Here is a 25,375-nt window from a genome sequence, read left to right as displayed (position 1 = left end):
CAGCTAGAGAGTAGCCCCTGCTCCCCTCAACTAAAGAAAGCCCGTACGAAGCAGTGAATGTCAGCACAGTGAAAAATAAATGAATAATTTTTTAAAAGGCCTGGTGACCCTGGGGCTGCTCACCAATCAGAGGGGTGCTCCCTGCGCTCCTTGGCACCTCATCAGACATGTTGACTCTGAAGACGGTGTAGCCCACCAGCACGCTGGTCTTGAACAGAATCCTGGCTTGGCAGGTGGGTGGGAGGTAGAAGCTGCCCAGGTCCACGAGCATCAGGAAGATGCTGGGGATCAGCAGGCTCACCACATAGACCAGAGGGTGCCTGCGAATCACCACCTGGACAGGGACAAGCAGTCTGTTGACAAGAGGGTCCAAGCCGATGGACTAGCCAAGAACACTGCTGTCCCAGCATTTTTACATAATATGAAAAGTCTACATAATTTATTTTTAGTTTTTAAAAACTTATTTAGCCGTGTTGGCTCTTAGCTGCAGCACATGTGATCTTCATTACATCATGCGTGATCTTTCGTTGTAGCACAGGAAGTCTCTAGTTGTGTGTGGGGTCAGTATTTGCAGCTCACTGGTTCCAGAGAGCATGGGTTCAGGAGTTGAGGTGCATGGGCTTAGTTGCTCCAAGGCATGTGGGATCTTAGTTCCTCCACCAGGGACGGAACCTGTGTCCCCTGCATTACAAGGCAGATTCTTGATCACTGGCCCATCAGGGAAGTCCCTTTATGTCGTTTAGAAATAGGAGGTTATTTTGTGGTTTGCAAAATAGAGGGGGGAAATCCTTTAAGCTTTTCTGTATAACTAATATTAATATTATTCATAATTATAAGAAGAAGCCACCATTTATTTATCACTTGCTGTGTGCCAGGCACTGGACTAAGCGTTCTACCTGATTTTTCTTATCTAGTCCTCACAGCATTTCTGGGCGCTGAGTATTATAACCTCCATTTTAACCAGGAGACAGAGGATCCTAGAGACTAACTGGCTTGTCCAAATTCACATAGCTGGAGAGTGAGAAACTGTTTTAAAATCAGGTCTCACACCAAAAATCTTTCTTCTTAAAATCACTTGGTTTGCAAATATGACACTGGTTTTGGTTTAGTCTCTCTTCTTACTTGGAATGCACACACTTTAGTACCTGTGTTTGTGTCAGAGACTGGCTAGAGACAAACAGCACAAGGACACTAGGAAAGCAGAGGTGGGCGGGACATAAAGAAATCACAGGAGGAGGGCAGTCCCCCAGGGGTTGGGGGCCTGGGTGAGCTGTCCCTACCTGTAGGCCTGAAGGGGCCCAGGGCCAGCAATGCGGTTGGAACCTGAGGGGAGAGGAAGCTGGGTGGACCTGTGGCTTCCTCTTAGGAGCACGGCCCGCGGGTGGAGGCTCCTTGGGGGGGGGGGAGGGGAATGGAAAGATAAAACACCTCACTCAGTCTCTCCCTCCCTCCAACCTCCGGCCACTGTTCCCCCTGCCTGCTACTCCCAAACAGGACCAGAGCTCCCATCTCTGCAGTCCACAGTCCAGCCTCCAGGAGCAAAAGTAGCTGTGAAGTGGGGCAACTACAGGGATCCACCAGGGCCCACAGCATGGCTGGGCAGAGAGCTGCTGAGCGGGTCCGGTAGCCAGGAATTGTTTTTTTTCTTTTTTAATTAATTAATTATTTTTTTTGGCTGTGCTAATTTATTTTTTTTTTCGTGACTGCCCACAGGCTTTCTGTAGTTGCGGAGAGTGGGGGCTACTCTCCGGTCGCGTTGTGCGGGCTTCTCATTGCGGTGGCTTCTCTCGTTGTGGAGCTCAGGTTCTAGGGTGAGCGAGCTTCATTAGCTGCAGCATGCGGGGTCTAGAGCGCAGGCTCGGTGGCTGTGCTGCAGGGGCTCAGTTGCCCTGTGGCATGTGGGATCTTCCTAGGCAAGGAAACAAACCCGTGTCCCCTTCATTGGCTGGTGGATTCTTAACTGCGGGGCCGTGAGAGAAGTCTTATAGCTGGGAATTTAAGTCTCATAAAATTACAGTGAGAGCCGTTGCCATTTTGTTACACCAAGCTTCTCTGGGATGGTCATAGGACGTGTCTGTAATGAACACAAAATCTGTTCTCATCCTTCCTGGAGAGAAACAGGATACGACAGGGCTGCTTCCCCCATCAGACTATGGACACTTTGAGGGTGAGAACAGTAATTTTTGATCCCTCATGGGGTCAAAAATAATGCCTATTTTATGACAGAGGATGGGAGGGTTTGATGGCACCACCGACTTGATGGATATGAGTTTGAGCAAGCTCTGGGAGTTGGTGATGGACAGGGAAGCCTGGCATGCTGCAGTCCACGGGGTCACAAACAGTCAGACACAACTGAGTGACTGAACTGAACTGATTAGTGGCTCAGTGGTAAAGAATCACCTGCCAATGCAGGAGACATGGGTTTGATCCTGGATTTGGAAAGATCCCCTGGAGAAGGAAATGGCAACCCACTCCAGTATTCTTGCCTGGAGAACCCCATGGACAGTGGAGCCTGGTGGGCTATAGTCCATGGAGTCACAAAGAGTTGGACATCACTCAGGGACTGAAAACACACACACACACACACACATTCAATAAATGTTCACTAAATGAATGTTCTGGGCCCTGTGCTGTTAGATTTGAGAAGAGAAAAAAAAAACAACAATGTCTGAAATCTCCCATTTCTCTGATTCACCAAACAACTGAACAATTTCTACATGTCAGAAAGTGTTGTAGAAGCTTTTTCACGTGGGATGTGATTTATTTAATCTTCAATGTGAGTTTGTTGGCAGGTAATATGGCTTAAGTAAGTTGAATAAGTGGGATGTGCCCCTGCACCTTCTGGTTCCAAGCTCTGTGCTCTTTCCCAGACAGCCTCCTCTCAGTTTGATCAGACCTCTGAGCTGAGTTCAGGGTCTTCTCTCTCACCTCAGCCTCCCTGCCTGGAAATAATTGCATAGACAGGAGACGGAGCAGAAGGTCATGGGGGAAGAGCCTGGCTGGGTGAGATGAGATGTCACCTTGCTGCTAAGGGTCAGGGCTCCTCAGCCTTTGGGTCTGGAAGCATATCCTCACTCAGTGGAGCTCAGCAGACCAGGGCCATTTGGCCAATTGTAGTCTGACTGTGGTCTTCCACATTAAACTTAATTGCCTGCAAACATCTAAACCAGAGTGACACTCACTGTTTTGCCATCATTTGGTTAAAATACATTTTTACCAAAGTGCAGTCAACAAGAAAAACCATGAACTGTCAACACCCTGCATCTCTTTCCTTCCTTTGTATCGCTGTGACAGATGCGGCCATGGTAGGTGGGTTGGGGAGAAGGGAGTTCAGGGCCAGAGTCCACACGAGGTCTTATGTTTGGGCCCCACCTGGGCTGTGGGGATGGGGGGCGACCGAGTCTGCTGTCTCTGGAGGGTAGAAGCAAGAAGACCCCCCGAGACTTCATGGTGGATGTTACATAAAGGAGATGAAGAGAATAAGAATGCTACCCCAAAGAAAAGCACAAGTAGGCATGTTGGTTAAGCAGAGAGAGCCCAGACTTAGAGTCCAAGGAACAGCAGAGTTCCTGAGCCCCTCCATTCCATGTGCTGGTTTAAGGGACTCTGGATGGTATCCAACCTCTCCATGCCTTGATTTTTCCCCCGTTTTTAAAAAGCAGTTTACTTTTGCCTCGCCAACATCTTTGGTACAATTGAGATCAGCTGCTGTATAAAGTTCCCACGTAAATAGCACATGCTGAGATGATTCCTCTCCATACAGAGGCTGATGCTGAGAGTGAATAGAAATCTGGGTCAGAAACAAAGAGGAGCAGTGTAGTTCGTTAGGGTCCCTGGTTCCCAAGAAGGTGCAATTTCACCAAACCTCATGTTCCGCAAGGTGTCAGGGCAGAGGCATGGCAAGAACTGAGAGGCTGGGAGGCAGGTGGCTTCATGCAGTGAGTCCTGCATTTAGAAGGGCCCCATGCTTGGCTTGGTGTCATTTTGAAGTTCTCAATAATTTTTAAGCAAGGGACCCTGCATTTCCACTTTGCATGAGGCCCCACAAATTTATATAGCCACTCCCATTGTGAGGATATTCCTCACTGGATATCAAGAGTAGTTGAAAGTAGAGAGAAAACAGGTAGGTACAAGGGTAGACAATTAACTTGGGCTGTGACATAAAGCAGAAAGTTCTCCAACTCAAAAAATTGTATAAGTTATAAGCTGACATAAAATCATAAACTTAGACAGGCCTTCCAAAACCACTTCATCCATTCTTCTGCCTTTTACCAAGGATGAGCCAGTTCTTAAGATGGATCAAACAGTACCTATAGTTTTGCTTTTCTTCAAGAACAAAGGACCCACCTTTTTCTTTAGGATGATTTGGGGGCAATACTACCTATGGACTAGTCTAATTTTCTCTACAAGCCCAGTGCAGCCTAAAGAAACTCTGATTTTATCCCACAGTTTTGAGAAATGTTTTGTTCTCATGATCTCATTTGATCCTCAAAGCCCTTTATGCCCATGTTAAGGAAACATGAATTGGGCATCAGCCGAGGTCAGGCACGATCCTAAACCCTAAATCCTAGAGCTAGAACTGCTGACAGGACAGGTCCCCGCTCTTGCCCCTGACTCCTGACCCCATGTCTTATGAGATCAGGAACCAGATTCTGACAGTTAGATGTTTCACAGGTCTGCAGACAGAAGTTTGCCCTGGAATGGACCATACCCAGAGTCTATGCTTGATTTGATGATAACATTTGGGACTTTCTGAGTTTATGTTTAGATGATGTTTTCATCTTAGAGGACTGCCCTGGTGGCTCAGACTGTAAAGAATCTGCCTGCAATGCCGGAGACCCGGGTTCCATCCCTGGGTCAGGAAGATCCCCAGGAGGAAGGAATGGCTACCTACTCCAGTATTCGTGCCTGGGAAATCCCATAAACACAGGAGCCTGGTGGGCTACACTCCATGGGGTCACAAAGAGTCAGACATAACTTAGCAACTAACACTTTCACTACTTTTTGGTCTTAGAATCAGTACTGAAATGGGTTAAGACATTTGGGAATGTTGTGATAGAGTGACTATATTTTGCACATGGGACAGATACGAATTTGAGGGAGTCAGAAGGTGGCAGACTCTACTGGGTTGAATGTTGTTGCTTATTACTAGTTGTGTCTGACTCTTTTGTGACCCCCATGGACTATAGCCCACCAGGCTCCTCTGTCCGTGGGATTTTCCAGGCAAGAATAATTGGAATGGGTTGCCATTTCCTTCTCAAGGGGATGTTCCCAACCCAGGGGTTGAACCTGTGTCTCCTGCATTGGCAGGCAGATTTTTTACCACTGAGCCTCCTGGGAAGCTCCACTAGGTTGAATAAAGCTCTCTAAAATTCATGTCCTTCCAGAAGCTCAGAATACGACCTTATTTGGAAATGAGATCATTGCAAATGAAATGAGTTAAGATGAGGTCTTACAGAACAGAGTGAGCCCTCAAGCCAATATGACTGGTGTCCCTGTAAGAAGAAGAGAAGAGACATACAAAGGATAATACCTTTGTAGGCATGTGAAGATGGAGGCAGGCATTGTAGTGATATATCCTACAAGCCCAGGAAAGCCAAGATTGTTAGCAACCACCAAAAGTTAAGGGAGAAGCAAGAAGCAGACTGTCCCTCAGAGTGCCCAAAGGAACCAACCCTGCCTACACTTTGATTACAGGCTTCTGACCTCCAGAACTATGAGAGAAGAAAGTTCTATTGTCTTAAAGTGGTACTTTGTTATGGCAACCCAAAGAAACTAATACAGGTGGGACGTCCCTGGTGGTCCAGTGGCTAAGAGGCCAGGCTCCCAATGCAGGGGGCCCAGGTTTGATCCCTGGTCAGGAAACTAGATCTGGCATGCTATAACTAAAGGATCCTGCATGCTGCAACTAAGACCCGGTGCAGCCAAATAAATAAAATAAATAAATAAATATTTAAAAAAAAAAACTGATACAGGCGACTTGGCCAGTAACATACAGTGGGAAAATGCCACAAAATGGACTGAAATATACTGGTTCTCTTTAGTTGTGTGTCAGCATCGTACAGGATGAGGCACGCAGTGTCGAGTCAAGTCCTGGCTCCACCAGTCACCTGTTAACCTTGGTTAAGTTGCTTAACTTCTCTGTACCCCAATTCAACCACTTGTAAAAATGTGGATACATGGAGTCCCCATCTCCTAGAGATGTAAGGGTTTTATATATGGAAACTTTAAAAATGGTGCCTAATATAGACTAAGTGCTTGGTTTTGTGGTCATTGTTATCATGTCTCCTTGGGCAGATTTTGAGGCCCGTGATAGGAACCTAGAGTCTTGTTTTATTCATGCTGGTGTCCTCGGTGCTTAGCAATGAGCTTGGCACAGGATAAGAACTCAAAAGAGGTACATCGAGTTGTATTAGAGTCTGCTAATAATGGTTCTTTTAGTTCCAATGGGTGACAGAGTGGAGTGAACCCAAAGTGGGGCTCCCCTCTTGAAGTCAGCCTTCTGGGGGCCACTTCTCTGCAGCTCATATCAGAGGCAGTGACCCCCGTATGCCAGGGGGACGTTACGTTACCAGCTCGGCAAGACACTGCTCTCTGCAGAACTGCCCCTACCTAGAGCCCATCATTTCTAATGGACTAAAGGAGCTGGTGCCTTTAAATTCCACAGAAAGGGAAGAAAAAGCACTTTAGTTTCAGTCCGTGTTCTCCATTAGACACCCTTCAGGTGTTAGCAATATTATGCCACAATTTCATTATCCATTAAAGCCAGGTAATAATAAGTACACAAAGGTATTTGGAGCCTATTGATGTTAATGAAAGAGATCAATCTAATTCAGAATGTGTGTGTGGAGAGCTCCTTGGAGATGGAATAGGCCCCAAGGTTAGCCTCTAATTGCCTCCTTGATGGTAGACCCCACCAGTACTCAATTTTGCATGACCGTCTTTATGACATAGTTGGAATTTTGACGCCCAGACTCACGCTTCACACAGAAGCCCATTTTCCTCCTCTCCCAAGCCCCTCCCAACATTCCCAATTCAGAAAGAATGGGAAAGTTGCTGCCATTTAAGTAAGATCCTTGTGCAAGAGTGAGAGCTTCTTGGATCTAGACCATGGGTCGAGTTGGATTAGCAGAAAGTCCATGATTCCAGGGTTACTCGAATGACCCTGGAGGGTTTCCAGGGGTCCAAATTCTCTTTCTCTCCCTCTCTCTCTCTCTGGAGTGACCGGTAGAGCTTAGAAGGATCTTCCATCAAGTTTATGAACTGCATTCAATCAATATCTCAACAAAATTAATCTACTCTAATCTAGAAAGGAAAATTAAATCTGAAAAATAGGATACATGAGGCATGCTTCTTTCACAAACGCCCCTCTTCATTTTTCTCGGAGTCCCCTGTAGGTCCCCCAGTTCCTGCTCACATGAGCATTTACTCTGTGAGAGGATATCTGGGGTCAGGGCTCACTTTAGTTCCCACAACTGCCTGCCCGTTTGTATCCAATGTGAGTGTGCTAAGTCACTTCAGTCGTGTCCAACTGTTTGCAACCCCATGAAGTGTAGCCTGCAGAGTCTGCTGTCCAAGAATACTGGAGTGAGTTGCCATGTCCTCCTCCGGGGGATCTTCCTGACTCAGGGATCAAAATGGCCTCTCTTATGTCTCCTGCATTGGCAGATGGCTTCTTTACCACTAGCACCACTCGGGAAGCCCTTGCATCCAATGAGAGTTCTCAAGTATCATTTCTACCTCCTCACACTTCTACCGTCATTCTTTAAAAAACAAAAAAGAAACAAAACACTGCCATACATGGGCTTCCCTGGTGGCTCAGTGGTAAAGAATCCGCCTGCCAATGCAGGAGACACAGGTTTGATCCCCGATCTGGGAAGATCCCACATGCCACAGAGCAACGAAGCCCATTCACCACAACTATTGAAACTGTGCTCTAGAGCCCGTGAGCTGCAGCTTTGGAAGCCTGAGCACCGTAGAGCCCGTGCTCCACAACGAGAGAAGCCACCGCAATGAGAAGCCCGAGTGCACACCAAGCAGAGAGTAGCCGCCGCTCACTGAAACTAGAGAAAAGCCCGCACAGCAACAGGGACCCAGCACAGCTATAAATAAATAAAATTATTTTTTAAAAAAGCACTGCCGTACAGAAATGGAATGCTCATCCTGCTTCTGGGAACCAACAGTGTACTGAAGGATGCCTCCCCTCCTGGGGCCACTGGCTCGGGCACCAGGCTGCACACAGACGTGCCTCTGTTCTGGGCTCCCTGCGGAATGCAGCCTGACTCCAAGGTGTCAGCGGTGTTCTCTGATCAACAATACATGTCCTGGAGCCACAGATATGACTGCACGTTAGCAGGAACCAACAGGCACCCAGGGCATTTGATTTAGTGTCAGTGGCAGTGTGTACATCAGGCCCAGGTGGAAGATGTATTTAGATCTTTGTTCCTCCTTCTGCCGTATCTGCCCCCAACCCCATACTGGGCAGCCTGGATGGGGACAAAGCAGGTGATTAGATTAAGAGGAAGCTGATCTTTTCATGTCAGCACCCTGGTGGGTCCAATGTGGGAAGGGAACTGGGCTCTGAATTTCACATCATTGCCTAAAGGTTGTTGAAGGACACCAGGGTGACTTGACTGCTCAGTTCAGAGTTGGATGTCTGGCACGGAGTAAGAGAACGTGAGCCATCATCGTGCACATAGTGGGAACAGGGGAGTCGTGGAGGCTGAGAGAGGTCAAGGGGGCAAAGAACTGGCCTGTGGAGTCACTCAGTCTACTTTGTCTTCTAGGGTTGCAGGACTGTTCCTGAGTTCGGCTCCCTGCCCCACCAAACATGATCTGTGACTCTTCTCAGGATTCTTTCCCTACTCTGCTCCCGAGGGCGAGGTGGAAGGCAGCCCTCACCCCCAGACAACCCACTGTAGCCCCCACGGCACCAGAACCCTGGGAGAAGCTCCCAGAGCAAGAAATCGGCTCACTGCCCTCTCCAGCTGCCCTCAGCGTAAACCCTGAATGGAGAAGAAGTGTGGCAGGGAAGACAGCAAAGAAACGCGGACCTGTTCCCTGTGATTCAGGGAAGCCTCTCCTCCCTTTAACAATATTTTGTGCCTGTGTCCATCATATTTAAAACGGAGCTAGGACACAGAAAAACTTGACCACCGTTGAGAAGACAATATTTAGGGTAGAGGGTGACATGTAACTACAAACAGTGGCTGCTCCATGGAGAGAGAGTGAGCGAGTGTGTGTGTACGCGCGCTCCCACCCTCTGGTTTACCTGCCCCGTCTCCCGTCTTTGTTTTCCTCCTCCGTGCAGTGTAGGTAATGGTGTGTGCAGCGTTCTCCGGAGTGCTTGGTAGGTGACTGTGTTCCACCTTGCACGTGCTACTCCCTCACATTTCCCTTTAATGCTCTCCATTATTCGAGCCGCATTAATAATGTTTGCAGGCTGATATCTTTAAAATTAATGAGGTGTTTACTCTGAGCCAAGAAACTCATTGAAATTAAAAAAGCTTTCTTTTCCCCCCGCTCCCTTTCCCTCGGTAAAAAAGTGGACAAACAAGCCACAATGTAAGCTTTGCTAAAAAACCAAGTAGAAGAGGCAAGGACTCAAGCCCTATTGCAAGGAAGGCGTGAATTGGGATTAGCTGGTGCCCAGCATTATACATCAGTCAGGTTCAAATCACAGCTGTATTTAAGAGGCCTTGATTTAACAAGCGCTTTACTAGAAAACTGCAAACCACATAACAATGGAGGGCTTCTATGCCCTCAGTAATCGCTTATTTCACCACCACCATCCTCCTTAGCAGGTAATTATCTACTGTAACCATAGCACCTTAGTGTAGTCTAATTTTTTCCTTCTTATTCAAAAGGTTTGTTTCTAGGAGAATTCAGTTGTGATTAATCCTGACCTGTCTGTAGTCACTAGCTTTCAATCAGCTTAACCTGGCCTGAAGGACCCTCCCACACGCCAGCTACCACCATCACTAGCTGACTTTGTGCAGAAAAGCAGTGTTGAACACTAATGACAAGTCTACTGGCTGCAGAAACTTGCTGCAGACCACATGTCAGGATGGTTTGCCAGGAGGGAAGGAGGAACGGTGCCCCTGAGCTGCAAAGGAGCAGGCTTCACTGTCCTGCTCCCCACTGGCCCCTCCAGGCACCTGCTGGACGCATTTCCCCAGGAACAATGCAGCCAAAAGCATTCCTGTTGGCGCATCTGAGAAGTTTGAGTTCTTATCAGGTCCTTGCAGAGCAGTTGTACTTCTCAGATCTGGAAACAACTAGTGGTCTCTGAGGATCCTGCTGGTGACAGGTTAGCTAATCCCTCAAGATACTTAAGTTAATACTATGATAATTTTATGCATTTGCATCTGGAATAATTAATAATTTACTTAATGTCACACAGGACATTCATATTGAAGAGACACTTTTCTCCTAATTTTGGTTGCTGTTGTGTGTGGGTTTCTTTTTCTTTCTCAGTAGCAATTAGAGGTGAGAATGTTATATGTGCTGAAAGGCTTGAGGATTCCTGCTGCAGTGGCTGGTTCAGGGCTCTGTGCCTGAAAACCATCCTCTTTATATTCACGTAGGGAATCGCTACAGCAGGAGTCCAGGATCTATGGCTGAACCTCTGGTCTCAGATGCAAACAGATGTCTGGAGCCATCCGAATCAGCTGTGCTTAGGTGATATGAATGAGAAGATGCAGGAGAGCAGAGATTGCTCAGCCTGATAGGGAAGGTGAAAGACTGCAGAGAAGTGGGAAACAGGGACAGGAAGAGGGGTGGAACCTACATTGAACTGAATCTGTGCAAAATCTCCAGCGCTGTTCTGCAGGATGCGGTAGGCTGAGGACACAGAAAGAAGTTCCCACTCACTGTCATTCAAAAATGCCTTTTGGTCATGTGTAATGTCTTCTGTGCTCCTCAGGAAGGCCAGGTCTATATCTTCCACTGAAAATAACAGAAACAGTTGATTTCCCATAGAAACAGGCACCAAAGACAACCCACTTTTCTAATTCCCAATTAAAACCTTTCCTTTTTATTCTTGCTCCCATATGGACAGTCTTACTGAGATGGGGTTCAATATACCATTTTGAATTAGGGGTAACGATGAGGAACAAAAACTTTCTGGTTATGAAAAAAAAAAGCAGGTATGAACTTAGGGTTTGCACTCCATTGTCTATAGAATGAGAATTCTGTAACGTTCTCACTGGCAATGGAGGCCTAATATTGTATTTTCAAACCAACAGCAGCAAAGGGCACTATCTCTGGGCACAATACTGTGCTTAGTCTGAATTGCAGCAGGAGCCAAATAACTGCAAGAAGATTTTAGATTTATAAAAAGTCAGTTATGTGCAAAAATAAAATCAGTTGAGGAACCACATAATATAATTTCACCTCTGTGCGCCCGCCCAGCACAACTGTGTTTGCCCACTAGCAGACTACACCTTTCATGACTTACCTGTGTGCAGAATGCTACTGAAGGTTAGGCTGCAATTCTGGACATCAAATGGAAAAGCATATGTCTCCAAACTGCATGCAGAGACCACCTGGATGGGCTTGGAGTGTTTAATGGTCCCAGATGAGTTCACATAGACATAGGGAAGGTCAGGTGATCTTTCAATGTCCACACTGTGTGAAACACAAGAGATCTTGTTGTTACACAGTGAGCTTTCATCATTCTAATACATAAACAGAACTGATTATGAGTTGGTAGTGACCATATATCATCCCAGACTAGCCCAGAAGTGCAAAGACTGAATCACATTTTCCATGAGACAGTCACCTGGCAAACGTGGGTTCAGTGATGACAGCCTCATGAGCCAACTCACTTGCTACTGTTAAAACACAGACATAATCCATGGGTAACATCAAGCATTGGCGATCAAACCTTTATCTTAAAGGGCTTCTAGTGGTAAAGGACCTGCTTGCCAATGCAGGAGATGGAAGAGATGCAGGTTCAATCTCTGGGTTGGAAAGATTCCCTGGAGGAGAGCATGGCAACCCACTCCAGTACTCTTGAATGGAGAATTCCATGGACAGAGGAGCCTGGTGGGCTACAGTCCATGGGACTGGGAAGAGTTGGACACGACTGAAGGGACTTAGCATGCACGCACACACTGTATCTTAAATGATGTCAACTCATGGTTTTGATACTGCTAACCTGAATGCTCCCAACAATACAGCTCCTCTTCAAGTTGAGAAACAAAAAACAGTAACAATGTCTGAAAGGAAGCAGCAACTGGCTTGAGTATTCTAAGCAGTCTACACCCCACAGAAACACACCCCACACACTTACTACTCATTTATGATGATATCAGGGGCCCAGATGGCACTTAGAGGTAGAGAGATCTCTCTAATCTCATCAAACATGCTGGAGTTCCAGGATAAAAACTCATCATCCCAAACCTGTAGCCAAAAAGAAAATGTCACAAAGAGGCAATGTCAGCCCCAGCAAAGAACTGAAGAGGAATTTGGATGAATAACTCAGTTGATCAGCCTGTTGCTACTATCTGTTAGGGGAGAGGACTTCTCATCCAACTCCTAAAGATGTTTGCCCTAATCAGAGACAACAGCCATATATCTTACTCAGATTCTAATAAATCAGGTCGGCTGCAGATGTAAGGAACTATAAAAGGAAAGATAGTATCTATTCCTGGGACTTCCCTGGCAACCCAGTGGTTAAGACTTAGAGCTGTCACTGCAGAGGGCATGAGTTTGATCCCTGGTCAGGGAACTAAGATCACACATGCAGCAAGGTGCAGCCAAAAAAAGAAAAAAAAGATAATATCTATTCTTTCAAATAATTACATTTTTCAGCAGATCAATTTCAGGAGTCCAGCATGCATAGAAAGAAAAAAAATAATCATTTACCTCACGATACCATATGCTTGTCTTTAACTTTTGATTCTGTGTATCCTGCAAAGCAAAAATTAAACACACACCAAATCTTAGAGAGTCAGTAAATCAAAGCCCAATTCAACAGTATGACAATTCAGAGGAAGAAAATTGCATCCAAGTAAATAATGCTGATTTTAAAAACATTACCTTGACTCTTTAAGATCTGAGTATTCCCAGTTATTTATTACATACACCTGTTGCTATAAGCTTTACTGTATTATCTATAACAAAATGATGCTTTAACTGCACTTGACATCTTAAATGATTTGCTAATCTCTTTCCTACTTTACTAGTTATTCTGCCATTAATCAGACTAAAAGATGATATATAGTGATAGCCAATTCTGGACTAAAAAGATGAGACCAAGCTCTTATCTGTAATTAAGATGTTATTCCTAATCTTTGAATGAGTATTATTAATATTTCAATTGCCATTGGCAGCCTTTCCTGTTGTTACCTAATGTTTGGATTTCTCTGCTTATAAAACAGACTGAATGAGCTTAATCCAGGTGAGGTATATTTTTGATGATATAAATACATGTGGTTGCCCATTCTGCAATGAATCAGTGATTAAAAAAGCAAAGACCCCCGAAACAAAAAAAAATCCTATTCATTAAATTTTTTTTCATTTTGAATCTAGTAAAAAAACAAAAACATTCTATAGTTACTATGTTCTTAGGGATTAAAAGAAAAGGAATATTTCATACCACACACAAACATTAACTCAAAATGGATCATAAACCTAAACATAAGAGCTAAAACTACAAAACTCTTAGAACAAAACATAGGAGTAAATCTTCATGACTTTGATTTAGGCAATAATTTCTTAGATAAGACACCATAAGCACAAGCAACAAAAGAAGAAGTAAATGGTCCTTCATCAAAATTTAAAAATTTTGTGCTTTAAAGTCAAATGACAGGAAGTCAATGACAATCCACAGTGTGGGAGAAAATACTTGCAAATCACATAGCTAGTAAGAGGTTTGTATCTAGAATACATAAAGAACTCTTACAACTCAACAATAAAAAGATAAGTAACCCAAATTTAAAACAAGCATCACAGAACATAACATAGTGAGAAGGCAACTCATGGAATGTGAGAAAATATTTGTGGATCATATATCTGATAAAGGGTTATTATCCTGAATATTAAAGAACTTTTACAGCTCAAAACCAAAATCCTTATTTAAGAATGGACAAAAGACTTGAACAGACATTTGTCCACAGTAGATATTCAAATGCCAATAAACACATGAAAATATGCTCAGCGTCATGGCTATGGACCAAACTGTGTTCTTCCAAATTCATATGTGGCTGTATTTGGGGATAGGACTTTTAGGAGATAACTAAGGTAAAATGAGGTTGCAAGGGTGGGCCCTCATCCAATAGGATTGGTGGCCTTAGAAAAAGAGGAAGAGAGAATGATCTCTCTTTCTCCTCCATATGAAGACACAGTGAGAAGGCAGCCATCTGCAAGTTGGGAAGACAGCTCTTACTAAGAACCAAATTGTCCAGAACTTTGATCTTGAACTTCCCAGATTCCAGAATTGTGAGAAATAAATTTCTGTTGTTTCAGTCACCATGTCTATGGTATCTGTTACAGCAGTCAGAGTCAGAGCTGGCTTATATAATCTCTAATCACTAGGGAAATACAAATCAAAACCCATAATGAAATACCATTTCACTCTCATTAGGATGGCTACTTTTTTTTTTAAGTGGAAAATAAGCATTGGTGAAGATAATTGGAATTTTTGTGCACTATTGTTGGAAATGTAAAATGGTGCAGCTGCTATGGAAAACAGTGTGGCTGTTCCTAAAAACTTAAAAATAGAACTACTACATGGTCCAGCAATTCCACTCCTTGGCATTTACCCAAAAGAACTGAAAACAAGGACTAGGACAGATATTTGTACACCCATGTTCACAGCAGCATTATTCACAGTAGCTAAGGGGTGGAAACAACCCAAGTATCCATCAATAGAGGAATGGACAAACAAAATGTGGTATATACATACAATGTAATATTACTCAGTCTTTAAAAGAAAGGAAATTCTGACACATGCTACGATATGGATGAAACTTTATGCTAAGTCACAAAGTAAGCCAGTCACAGAAGGACAGGTGATTCCACTATACACTAAGTCTAGGTACTTAAACCAGTCAAATTCAGAGAGACAGACAGTAGAATGATGGTTGCCAGGGCTGGGAAATGGGGAGTCAGTGTTTAATGGGTATAGAGTTTCAGTTTTGGAAGATGAAGAGTTCTGGAGATGGACAGTGGTGATAACTGCGTGACAATGAGCATGTACTTAATGCCATTGAACTGTGCACTTAAAAAATGGTTAAGATGGTAAATTTTATATTATGTGTATTTTACCACAGCAAAAATAATAATTTAGGGACTTCTCTAGCAGCCTAGTGATTAAGACCCCGAACTTCCAGTGCAGGAGGTATGGGTTTGAATGGTCAGGGAACTAAGATCCCACATAATGTGCAGCCAAAAAAATTTTTTTAAATGACTACTCAATATTCTATAATAACCTAAATGGGAAAAGAATCAGAAAAAGAATAGGTATGTATATGTATAACTGAATCATTTTGCTGTATACCTGAAACTAATACAATATCGTAAATCAACTGTACTCCAATACAAATTTAAAAAATAAATGAGCAAAGGACTTGAATAGATATTTCTCTAAAAGAAATATACATATGTGGCCAATTAGCACTTGAAAAGAAGCTCAACATCATTAGTTATTAGGGAAATGCAAATCAAAACCACAATGAGATACCACTCTACCCCACTAGGATGAATAAAATTAAAATAAGAAGTGTTAGGAAGAATATCGAAAGTTGGAGCCCTCATACATTGTTAGTGGGATTTTAAAATTGTGCAGCCACTTTGCAAAACAGTATGGTAGTTCCTTAAAATGTTAAATACAGAGTTACCATATGACCTAGCAATTCCACTCCTAAGTGAATAATCAAGAGACTTGAAAACAAGTCCACACACAGAAACCTGTAGAGGAAAAAAAAAAGCAAACCTGTACAGGAATGTTCAAAGCAGTTAAAAAGTAGAAATAAGCCAATGCCCATCAACTGATGAATGGATAAACAAAATTAGTATATATTCATTCAATAGAATATTTTCCAGCACTAAAAAGTAATGAAAGATAATATATGCTATGATACAGATGAACCTTGAAGGCACTATGCTAAATGAAAGAATTCAGTCACAAGAGGCTATTTATTGTAAGATACCATTTATACGAAATATCTAGAATAGGCAGATCTATAGAAGTAAAAATTAGATTAGTGTTTGCCTAGGGCTGGTGGGGGTGGGGTGCAGGATGTGACTGCTAATGGTACGAAGGCTGTTTTTGAAGTGATGAAATGCTGTGAAATTAGATAGTGGTGATGGTTGCACAACTCTGTGAATATACTGAAATCACTGAATTGTATACTTTAAATAGATGAATTTTGTAGTTGGGTTATACATCAATAGAGCTGCCATTTAAAAAATGTATTAATAGAGAAAAAAGAAACCATTTTTGAAAATATTTCCAGGGAATGTATGAGTAAGAAGGCTAATACAGACTACAGATAAATCCATTTCTTCCCATGGGCTTCCCTGATAGCTCAGTTGGTAAAGAATCTGCCTGCAATGTAGGAGACACCGGTTTGATTCCTGGGTCAGGTAGATCCCCTGGAGACGGGATAGGGTACCCGCTCCAGTATTCTTGGGCTTCCCTTGTGCTGGTAAAGAAGCAGCCTGCAACCCTGAGACCTAGGTTCAATCCCTGGGTTGGGAAGATCCCCTGGAGAAGGGAAAGGGTACCCACTCCAGTATTCTGGCCTGGAGAATTCCATGAATTGTATAGTCCATGGGGTCGCAAAGAGTCGGACACAACTGAGCAACTTTTTCACTTTCATAATCCATCACTAAAAGTTGCATCATTCAAAGAGAATAGAGATATGGAAAATCCAAGATGGAAATATGTAAAATAAAATGTGAAACGCTTCTCCTTCTGATTTTTATTCAAAGGTAAAGAGTCATTTAAGTAATCTTTGTACTTCTGTAATATTAAATATAATACCAATTTCAGTAAAACGATGGAGCTGGGGAGTTATGACATGAAAGCAAATAACAGGTCCATTTTATTCCCTAGAACAAGACACATTAAATTAATTATCCAGTGAATTATCCAACCACATCAAAAATATATGATGTTTGTGCATAGGGTCAAGACTACCACTGTCTTCAATCCAGGTTGAGTGGGGCTAGGGAGGTGCTATTGATATTTGCTCTTGGAGGGGGTGCACCTGGACTTGTGCAGTACTCAAGACTGTACAAGTGTGCACAGGGGGTGGCATAGTTTGAAAGAGAAACAATAAACTTTTCAAGTTCCCCCTTTCTGCAATCAAGAAAGCAAGTTGTTATTGCATGAATATTTCTAGGTACCTTGAGAAAAAGAGGATGGTTCACAGATAGAGTAATCCTGTTATAGCTGTTCAACAAAGGCTAGCCTGAGTGAACTTGCTCTACAGATTTTTATCAACTTCAAACAGATACTTGGGAAAGGCAGGTTTTAAAATGGTATACAGTTGTCCCTCAGTATCCATGGGGGATTGGCTCCAGATGCTCCAAAACCTTCTTGGTTTCCAAAATCTACAGAAACTCAAGTTCCTTATGTACACAATAGAGAAGGATTTGTATATAACCTGCCACATTCTCCTGTATACTTTAAATCATCTCTGTGCTGAAATGTTTATTTGCTTTGGTTGTGTCCGACTCTTTGCGACCCCATAGACTGTAGCTCGCCAAGCTCCTCTGTCCATGAGATTCTCCAGGCAGGAATACTGGCGTGGGTTGCCATGCCCTCCTCCAGGGGATCTTCCTGACCCAGGGATCGAACCCACATCTCTTGTGTCTCCTGCACTGGCAGGCAGGTTCTTTACCACTAGCACCACCTGGGAAGCCCAAATCATCTCTAGAATACTCATAATTACCCATTACAGTATAAATGCCATGTAAATAAATCCAACCTGGATTGAATGCCAGTGCATGGAAAATTCAAGTTTTATTTTTTGGAACTTTCTGGAATAAATAAATAAATAAATAAATAAATATATATATATATATATATATATATATATACATATATATATTTGGTCTAATGGTTAGGACTCCATGCTTTCATTTTGGAGGACCCAGGTTCAATCCCTGTCAGGGGACTAAGATCTCACAAGCTGTTAGGCACGACTAAACAAATAAATAAAAATATTTTCGATTCAGAGTTGGTTCAATCTGCAGATATCTGCAATCTCCAAGGATATGGAGGACAGATTGTACCAAGTGAAAACATTGAATTCACTAGTATTTCCCCAAGAAACAGCTTGGAAGAGGGACAGAGGGGACTCCCAGCCAATATCAGCTCTGTGGGGCTCAGGGCAGGAAGCATACCTGTGGCCAATGAATCAAAACATAAAACAGAAGCAACACTGAAACAAGTTCAATAAAGACTTAAAAAAATAAGACCTCTAGTGAGAGCTCTAGGTTGGGCACACCTCTTTCTTCCAAGTTTCACTGGCTGAGACAGCCTGAAATAGATCATGTCTCACCCACTAAAGCACAGAAAGACTCCGTTCCAGGCTTAGTTGCTTCCCAGGCGGCTCAGTGGTAAAGAATCCTCTTGCCAATCCAGGAGACCCGGGTTTGATCCCTGGGTTGGGAAGATCCCCTGGAGGAGAAAAATGGCAACCCACTCCAGTATTCTTGCCGAGGGAGTCTCAAAGAGTTGGATATGACTGAACGTCTAAGAGTATATAGGCTTAGTTCCAATCAATGGGGGTCCCCTCGTCATAGGGAGAAAAAGTCCGAGATGTAGTTTCCATTACCAAGTAATACAGCTTTTCACTGCTCTCTCCTAACAAACACACTTTTACATCTATCAAGCCTCCGGAGCAGTTTCTTCCCGGCTGTGTATCTCCTTGCCTCAGTCACCGGCTGGAGAGGAAGGTCTCTGTATCCTAAAGTTTCCTTCCCACTGTCATTGTATCCAGTTTGGTTCTTACTAACTGTCATGTTGATACCTTTGCTTGTTTTTCTCTTCCTGTCCAGCCCTTTGTCATGTTACACATAATAATAGTGTTTAGGATTTTTTCCCTAACATCTTAGAGGGGGTGTCTGGGAGGATTGGTTATTCAGCCCTAAAGAACACAATGTCAAAAAGAAGTTTGAGGCTAAAACTGAAGTCTTTTTTTTTTTGTCATGAGAAACAAGTTTCTCAATGCCAGCTGGTGAACATAATTGGTTCTCTAGTGGCATTATTCACAGCTTTTCCCTCTGTGTATCTCTCTCTCTTTTTTTTCTTTAGATACCTTCCATCCTGCTTGTTAAAAGCAAAGGATATTTCAGAGAATTGGAATTCATTAGTCTTCCTAACAGAGGGAGTCTATTTAGATCTAAATTGGTGGTTAGCAAATATACAGATAATTCCCGCACATTCTTATTTATCTTTCCCAGTTCTGAAGACTATAGAAACAGATGCCTCAACGTCTGGCTGGGAGGCTCTAGTCAATGGACTGGAATACAAAGGTATCTGTGATTCGGAATTGAAAAAACTCAATAGAAACAAATGGAAACTCTTCACTGTTGAGTAGATTATCTCTATAATCAGATTTCCCTAAGGTACTCATAATACCCAGAAATTCTAAGACGAGACTGTAGTCTTTCATGTAAATAAAACAGGAGGCAAAACATTATAGTGGTAGCGAGGTGCAGTGATAAAGCTGGGCTGAAAGCTCTTCACTCGAAACAAAAGTTGCCAGCAGTTCAGCTGCTGGCAGATGCATCCAGCAAGTTATCTATTCACATTGGGAATGTCCTTGTCTGAGCAGAATCTGTGAGCGATTTTCATCAAGTTCTTCAAACCAGTTGTGCCTCTGGAATGAACCTTAGGATCAGCCCACCTGAATGTAATATAGACATTTGCAAAGCATGTTAGACTAAGTCATTCATAAAGATGATTCTAGAATTAAATTCACATATCCTAATTAATTGATTAGGCAAATATCTACACAGCTAGCTTTGAAGGAAGACGTGTGTGTGTGTGTGTGTGTGCGCGTGTGTGTGTGTGTTAAGTCACTTCAGTCATTTCCAACTCTGTGCAACCCTATAGATTGTAGCCCACCAGGCTCCTCTGTCCGTGGGATTTTCCAGGCAAGAATACTAGAGTGGGTTGCCATGCCCTTCTCCAGGGGATCTTCCTGACCCAGGAATTGAACTGACATCTCTATGTCTCCTGCATTGGCAGGCAGGCTCTTTACCACTGAGCCACCTGGGAAGCCCGAAATAAGATATACTGTCCTGAATACTGTGGTAAATAGGATGATGAGTTAGAAAACCCTTCCCTCCAGTAGCTATTTTTAAATAGTGTTTCTTTTATTATTATTATTATTACTATTGATATAGGTTATGTTTAAAATCTTTATTGAATTTGCTACAATATTGCTTCCGTTTTATGTCTTTTTTGGCCACAAAGCACATGGATCTTAGCTCCCCCAGGGATTGACCTGGCACCCCCTGCATTGGAAGGTGAGGTCTTAACCACTGGACCACCAGGGAAGTCCCTCAAGTAGCTATTAATACATTAGGGTGTGAGAAATTTTGGGCTTGCCAGATGGCTCAGTGGTGAAGAATCCGCCTGCCACGCAGGAGATGGAGGTTCAATCCCTGGGTTGATAAGATCCCCTGGAGAAGGAAATGGCAACCCACTCCAGTGTTCTTGCCTGGAAAATTCCGTGGACAAAGGAGCCTGGCGGGCTGCAGTTCATGGGTCTCAAAGAGTTGGACACAACTTAGTGACTAAACAACAGCAGCATAGCATGTGTCATTTTAACAGTCAACTATGTGCATGAAGAAATATACATACTTCATTGCATTCAAAGGAAGGAGACATTGCTGCCAGGTTGGAGAATTGAGCAAAATTTCTTTTAGGAGGTGAGATTTGAGGGCTATAATCTTTTGTAGATGGAGACTGATAAAGAAGACACATTCAGTTGAGGCAACAGCAGAATGAACAGCACACAGGCAGGACCCAAGAAGATCAGGTTCACCGTAACATTGAGTACACGTAGAAGATAAAGTCAAGACAGGAGATAGGGATGAAGCTAGAGGGATGGAATGTAAGATTTTTCCATATTTCAGAAGACAAGTTTTCCATATCCAATAAAATGATATGTCTAACATATTCTTGGAAAAATTAGTATATTTCACAACAGTGGAGAAAAGCATTATCTTTGAAAAAATAATAGTGTTCTCCTTACCTATCATAATGGATATGATTTTGTTTTCTCTTATTAGGGTAGGAAGAGTTAGACCAAACATTCCAATTCGGTATCTTCAACTAGTTCAGACAAGTGAAACATTTTTAAAAAACACTATTTCAAAAGATATTAATAATTCTCATCTCTTGCTGTGATTGTCAGGTAAGCAATCTAAAACTGTCAGTTGCCCTGAGGTATTGGGTAGGTAACAAGGAGTGGAGTGGCATGAATTGTATTGTTCTCGAAGCTTTGGCCTACAGGGCATTTCTTTGCACTTATGTGGACAGATTTGGATTTCAGATGTCATGTGGGCAACTAAGCATTGCCAAACCAGAAGCTCCAAGTTCACTGTCATTGATTGAGTGATGCATTAAGTTCTTGCAGAGCCCTAGTGTTTTATAGTTTACAGCAATGATAATCTCAGGCTTTAAGGGTGTCAAATTATTTGGTGAATGTGAACTAATTTGCCCTGGTTTTCAGTAACTATTTTGGTGATTATTGTTTTTTTGTAATAAAGACTAAACTTCTAAAAGAAAAAAAAACTTAATTTGATATGGTTGTTCCAAGGGAAAATATTAATATAAAGACTCTACTCCTTTCCCTTATCTCCAAATAAGCCTGTAAAGGAAAGTCTGAGCAATTCTACTTTACCTTCATCAATATGAAGTCAGAAAGTAGAGGGATGAGGAGAGACCTAGAAAGCTGTCTTTATCTCTTACTCAAAGCTGATGTTATCCCCTTGTTGGAGTTTCATGTAACATGGTTCATATCATGTCTTTTTCAAATCATGTTTTTCCCATTGGACAATGTCCAATAAACAATACAGACATAATAACCTGCTGACAACTAAATAGCAAGTACTAATATCTCTTAAGTAGGTGAAGATGCAGCCCCAGAAAATTGTCTCCAAAATTCCAGATCAACATCAAAATAGAAAAGAGATTTAAAGGAGTTTTCTATTGGACCATTGTGTAAAACTGCGTTGTTGACAGTTAAGAGTGGACATTTTCTGCCATTTGATTAAAAAGTATTTTCTAGGATCCTGGATATAGTGCTTTTACTAGTGTGAGTGGGGAAGTAAAGCTGAGAAAAGTGAAACTGTTTGCTAAATGGGGGATTTTTTTGTGTGTGCTCCATTTAAACGCACCTGCTTATGAGGAAATAATGAGTAGGGGTTTATCTAAGCTAGAGGAAAATTATGCTAAAATAACTTACATCAGATAAAAAATAATTTGAACCCTGTTATAACAGATAATTTATACTTTTACTTTAAGCTATTTTACATCAATTTCAATACCTGAATCTCAGTCAAAAAATCAGAGTCTGTAATTCATAGCATGGCACTCAAATATTAACGTAGAAAACCACGTCCATTAAAATAAATTAAAGAAAAATTATTGAATTATTTTAACAAAGTATATTATAATAATAACATTGTATTGTAGGATGTATTAAGTATGCAAATGTAAAGGGAACAGGTACGTGGAATTTTACTGTTGTAAGTTTTGTATATTTTATATGAACTATAATAACATTAATTCTAAGTACATTATATTAAGTTAATGATGGGTATGGAAACCCTTAAAATAACATCTAAAAATAATACACAGAGGGACTGCAAAAAAGTCAATTTGATTTTAGAGGAACTAAAATCAAATATTAAAAAATATTTAATTTATCCCAAATAAAGCAGGATAAGAGGAGCAGAAAACAGATGAGACAGCCAGAAAACAAATAGCAAGATGGTATTCATAAATGGATAGAACACTTCAATTAAAATGCACAGACTGACAGGTTAAAACAGCAGTACCCTGGAACACTACTCAGCAACAAAAAGGAGTGAACAATTGATACACACAGCAACTTGGGTGAACCTGAAGGGAACTATACTGAATGAAAGAAGGCAACCTCAAAGGTAACATTCTATATGATTCCACTTATATAATAGTCTTCAAATAACACAATTATAAAGATGGAGAAGAGATTTATTGGTTGCCAGGAGTTGTCAGAAGAAAGGATTGTGTCTATAAGTGAACAGTATCAGGGAACCCTGTGGTGATGATTGTGTAGATCGATGTGGTGGTAGTGGTGGTTACACAAAGCTACACATATAATAAAATTATAGAGAAACACACACAAATACACATGCACACAAATAAGTATATGTAAAACTAGAGAAATCGGAATAAGCACCAATGTCAATTTTCTAATATTGCTGCTATACCAAATTTATGCAAGATAAATACAGGGGGCATTGGGTGAAGGGTGAACAGACCTCTCTATAAATTTACTTGCAACTTCCAATAAATTTATAATTATTTAAAAATAAAAAGTTGGGAAAAAGCAAGATCAAACTACTTGCTCTAAGAAATGACTTTGAATACAATGCCACAGATATTGAAAATAAAAGGAAGGCAAAATATATACCATGCAAAAAGTAAGCATAAAAAAAAACCTTCAAGAAAGAAAGTATTACCAGAGGTAAAGAAGTGCATTTCATAACTGTAAAAGGTTCTATTTGTCAAGAAGACATATAATCTTAAATGTATATGCATTTAGTAACATGACAGAGAAAGAGACAAACCACAATTATAGTTGGGGATTTTTATACACCTCTCCATGAATTAATAGAACAACAACAGAAATTGAAGTTGTAAGAACCCTTAGCAATACTATAAACATGTTTATTGAATTTATATTTATAGAACAGTGTACCCTTCTATTCAACATTGTACTAGAGATTTGAGCTAGTGCAAAAAGGTATAAAGATTGGAAAGAAAGAAGTACAACTTTAATTATCTACAAGGAACATGATCTTCTACATAGGAAATCTGAAAAAATCTACAAAAAAGGCTCAAAAATTAATGTAATGGCAGGGTAAAGGCCAATATATACAAATCATTTATATTTTGTATGCTAGCAAGAAACAGAAACCTAAAATTAAAATACCGTTTATGATAGCATCAAAAAAGTGCATTACTTAGAGATTAAATTTAACCAGATATGTGCAAAACTGAAAAATTCTAAACATGATACAAAGAATTAAAGAACTAAACAAATGGAGAGATACAGTGTTGTCATGGATTAGAAGTTAAGATGTTGACTCTCCTTTAATTGATCTATAGATTTAATGTAATCTCAATAAAAAATAAATCAGTCTTAAAAATAGAAATGACTGAACTAATTCTTAAGTGTGTATGGAAATGCAAAGTACCTTGAAGAGTTAAAACAATTTTAAAACAGAAAATTATGTTTGGAAGACTCACACCATCTGATTTCAAGACTTCTGTAATGTACAGTAATTGACACAGTATATTGATGTAAGGAGAAATATATTGATTAGCTGGACAGAATAGAATCCAGAAATAGACTAAAACTGTACAAAGAACTCTTGCAACTCAATAATAAGATAGCAAACAACCCTATTTTTTAAAAAGTAAAAGATTTGAAAAAAGGTAAAAGATTTGAGTGACTACTTCATTTTAAAAAATACATAATTGACAAATAAGCACACAGAGAGATGTTCAACATCATTAGTCTTTAGTGAAATGAGTTTAAAACCACACTGAGATATCACCACAAACCTAATAGAATGGTTAACATTTAAAGAAATTGACAATATCAAGTGTGGTAATCATGTGGAGGAACTGAAACTCTCATAATTTGCAGGTGGAATGTAAAATGCTACAGCCACTGTGGAAAGCAGTTTGACAGTTTCTTGTAAAGTTAAAATTGCCTTATGCACCTCAACAATCCCACTCGCAAGTATTTATCCAACAGAAGTAAAAACATATGCAAATATTTATAGTGATTTTATTCAAAATTGCTTGAACTCAGAAATAGCTCACGTGTCCAACAACTGGTAAATACATAAACAAATTGCCGTACATTTGCACAATGGAATACTACTACTGATACATGCAACAACACAACATGGATGGATCTCAAAGGCATTATTCTAAGTGAAAGAAGCCAAAAAAGAGGAAAATACAATATGATTCCATTTATATGAGAAAGGCAAAACCATAGGGAGAAAAATAAAATCTGTGGCTGCCAGAGGCTGGGGTTGGAGGGGAAGGGATTGGCTTTAAAAAGATGGGTTTCAGTCTGTATACTTTATACCTCAAATTTAAAAAGCCATCAAAATTTCA

At 41.4% G+C, this 25,375-nt stretch overlaps 1 protein-coding gene across 4 annotated transcripts in view; it reads right to left on the bottom strand.

Annotated features, from left to right (window-relative positions):
- The window catches only part of HTR3B (5-hydroxytryptamine receptor 3B), an 81,236-nt gene that overhangs the window by 4,950 nt on the left and 50,911 nt on the right, over window positions 1-25,375 (bottom strand). For 2 of the 4 annotated variants that reach the window (XM_081544790.1, XM_081544791.1), the window contains 5 exons: window positions 12,871-12,915; window positions 12,296-12,405; window positions 11,459-11,628; window positions 10,790-10,947; window positions 124-334 (listed from right to left, as the gene is read on the bottom strand). In XM_081544790.1, coding sequence (XP_081400916.1) covers window positions 124-334; window positions 10,790-10,947; window positions 11,459-11,628; window positions 12,296-12,369 — 613 coding nt within the window. In that variant the 5' untranslated portion in view covers window positions 12,370-12,405; window positions 12,871-12,915. The remainder of the gene's footprint in view (window positions 1-123; window positions 335-10,789; window positions 10,948-11,458; window positions 11,629-12,295; window positions 12,406-12,870; window positions 12,916-25,375) is intronic. The other 2 variants (XM_081544792.1, XM_081544793.1) reach the window with 1 other exon arrangement.

This window comes from Giraffa tippelskirchi, chromosome 11 (assembly GCF_054371585.1).
Source record: "Giraffa tippelskirchi isolate mGirTip1 chromosome 11, T2T-mGirTip1v1.2.pri, whole genome shotgun sequence".
Lineage (NCBI taxonomy): Eukaryota > Metazoa > Chordata > Mammalia > Artiodactyla > Giraffidae > Giraffa > Giraffa tippelskirchi.
This window is presented reverse-complemented; position numbering and strand designations above follow the sequence as displayed.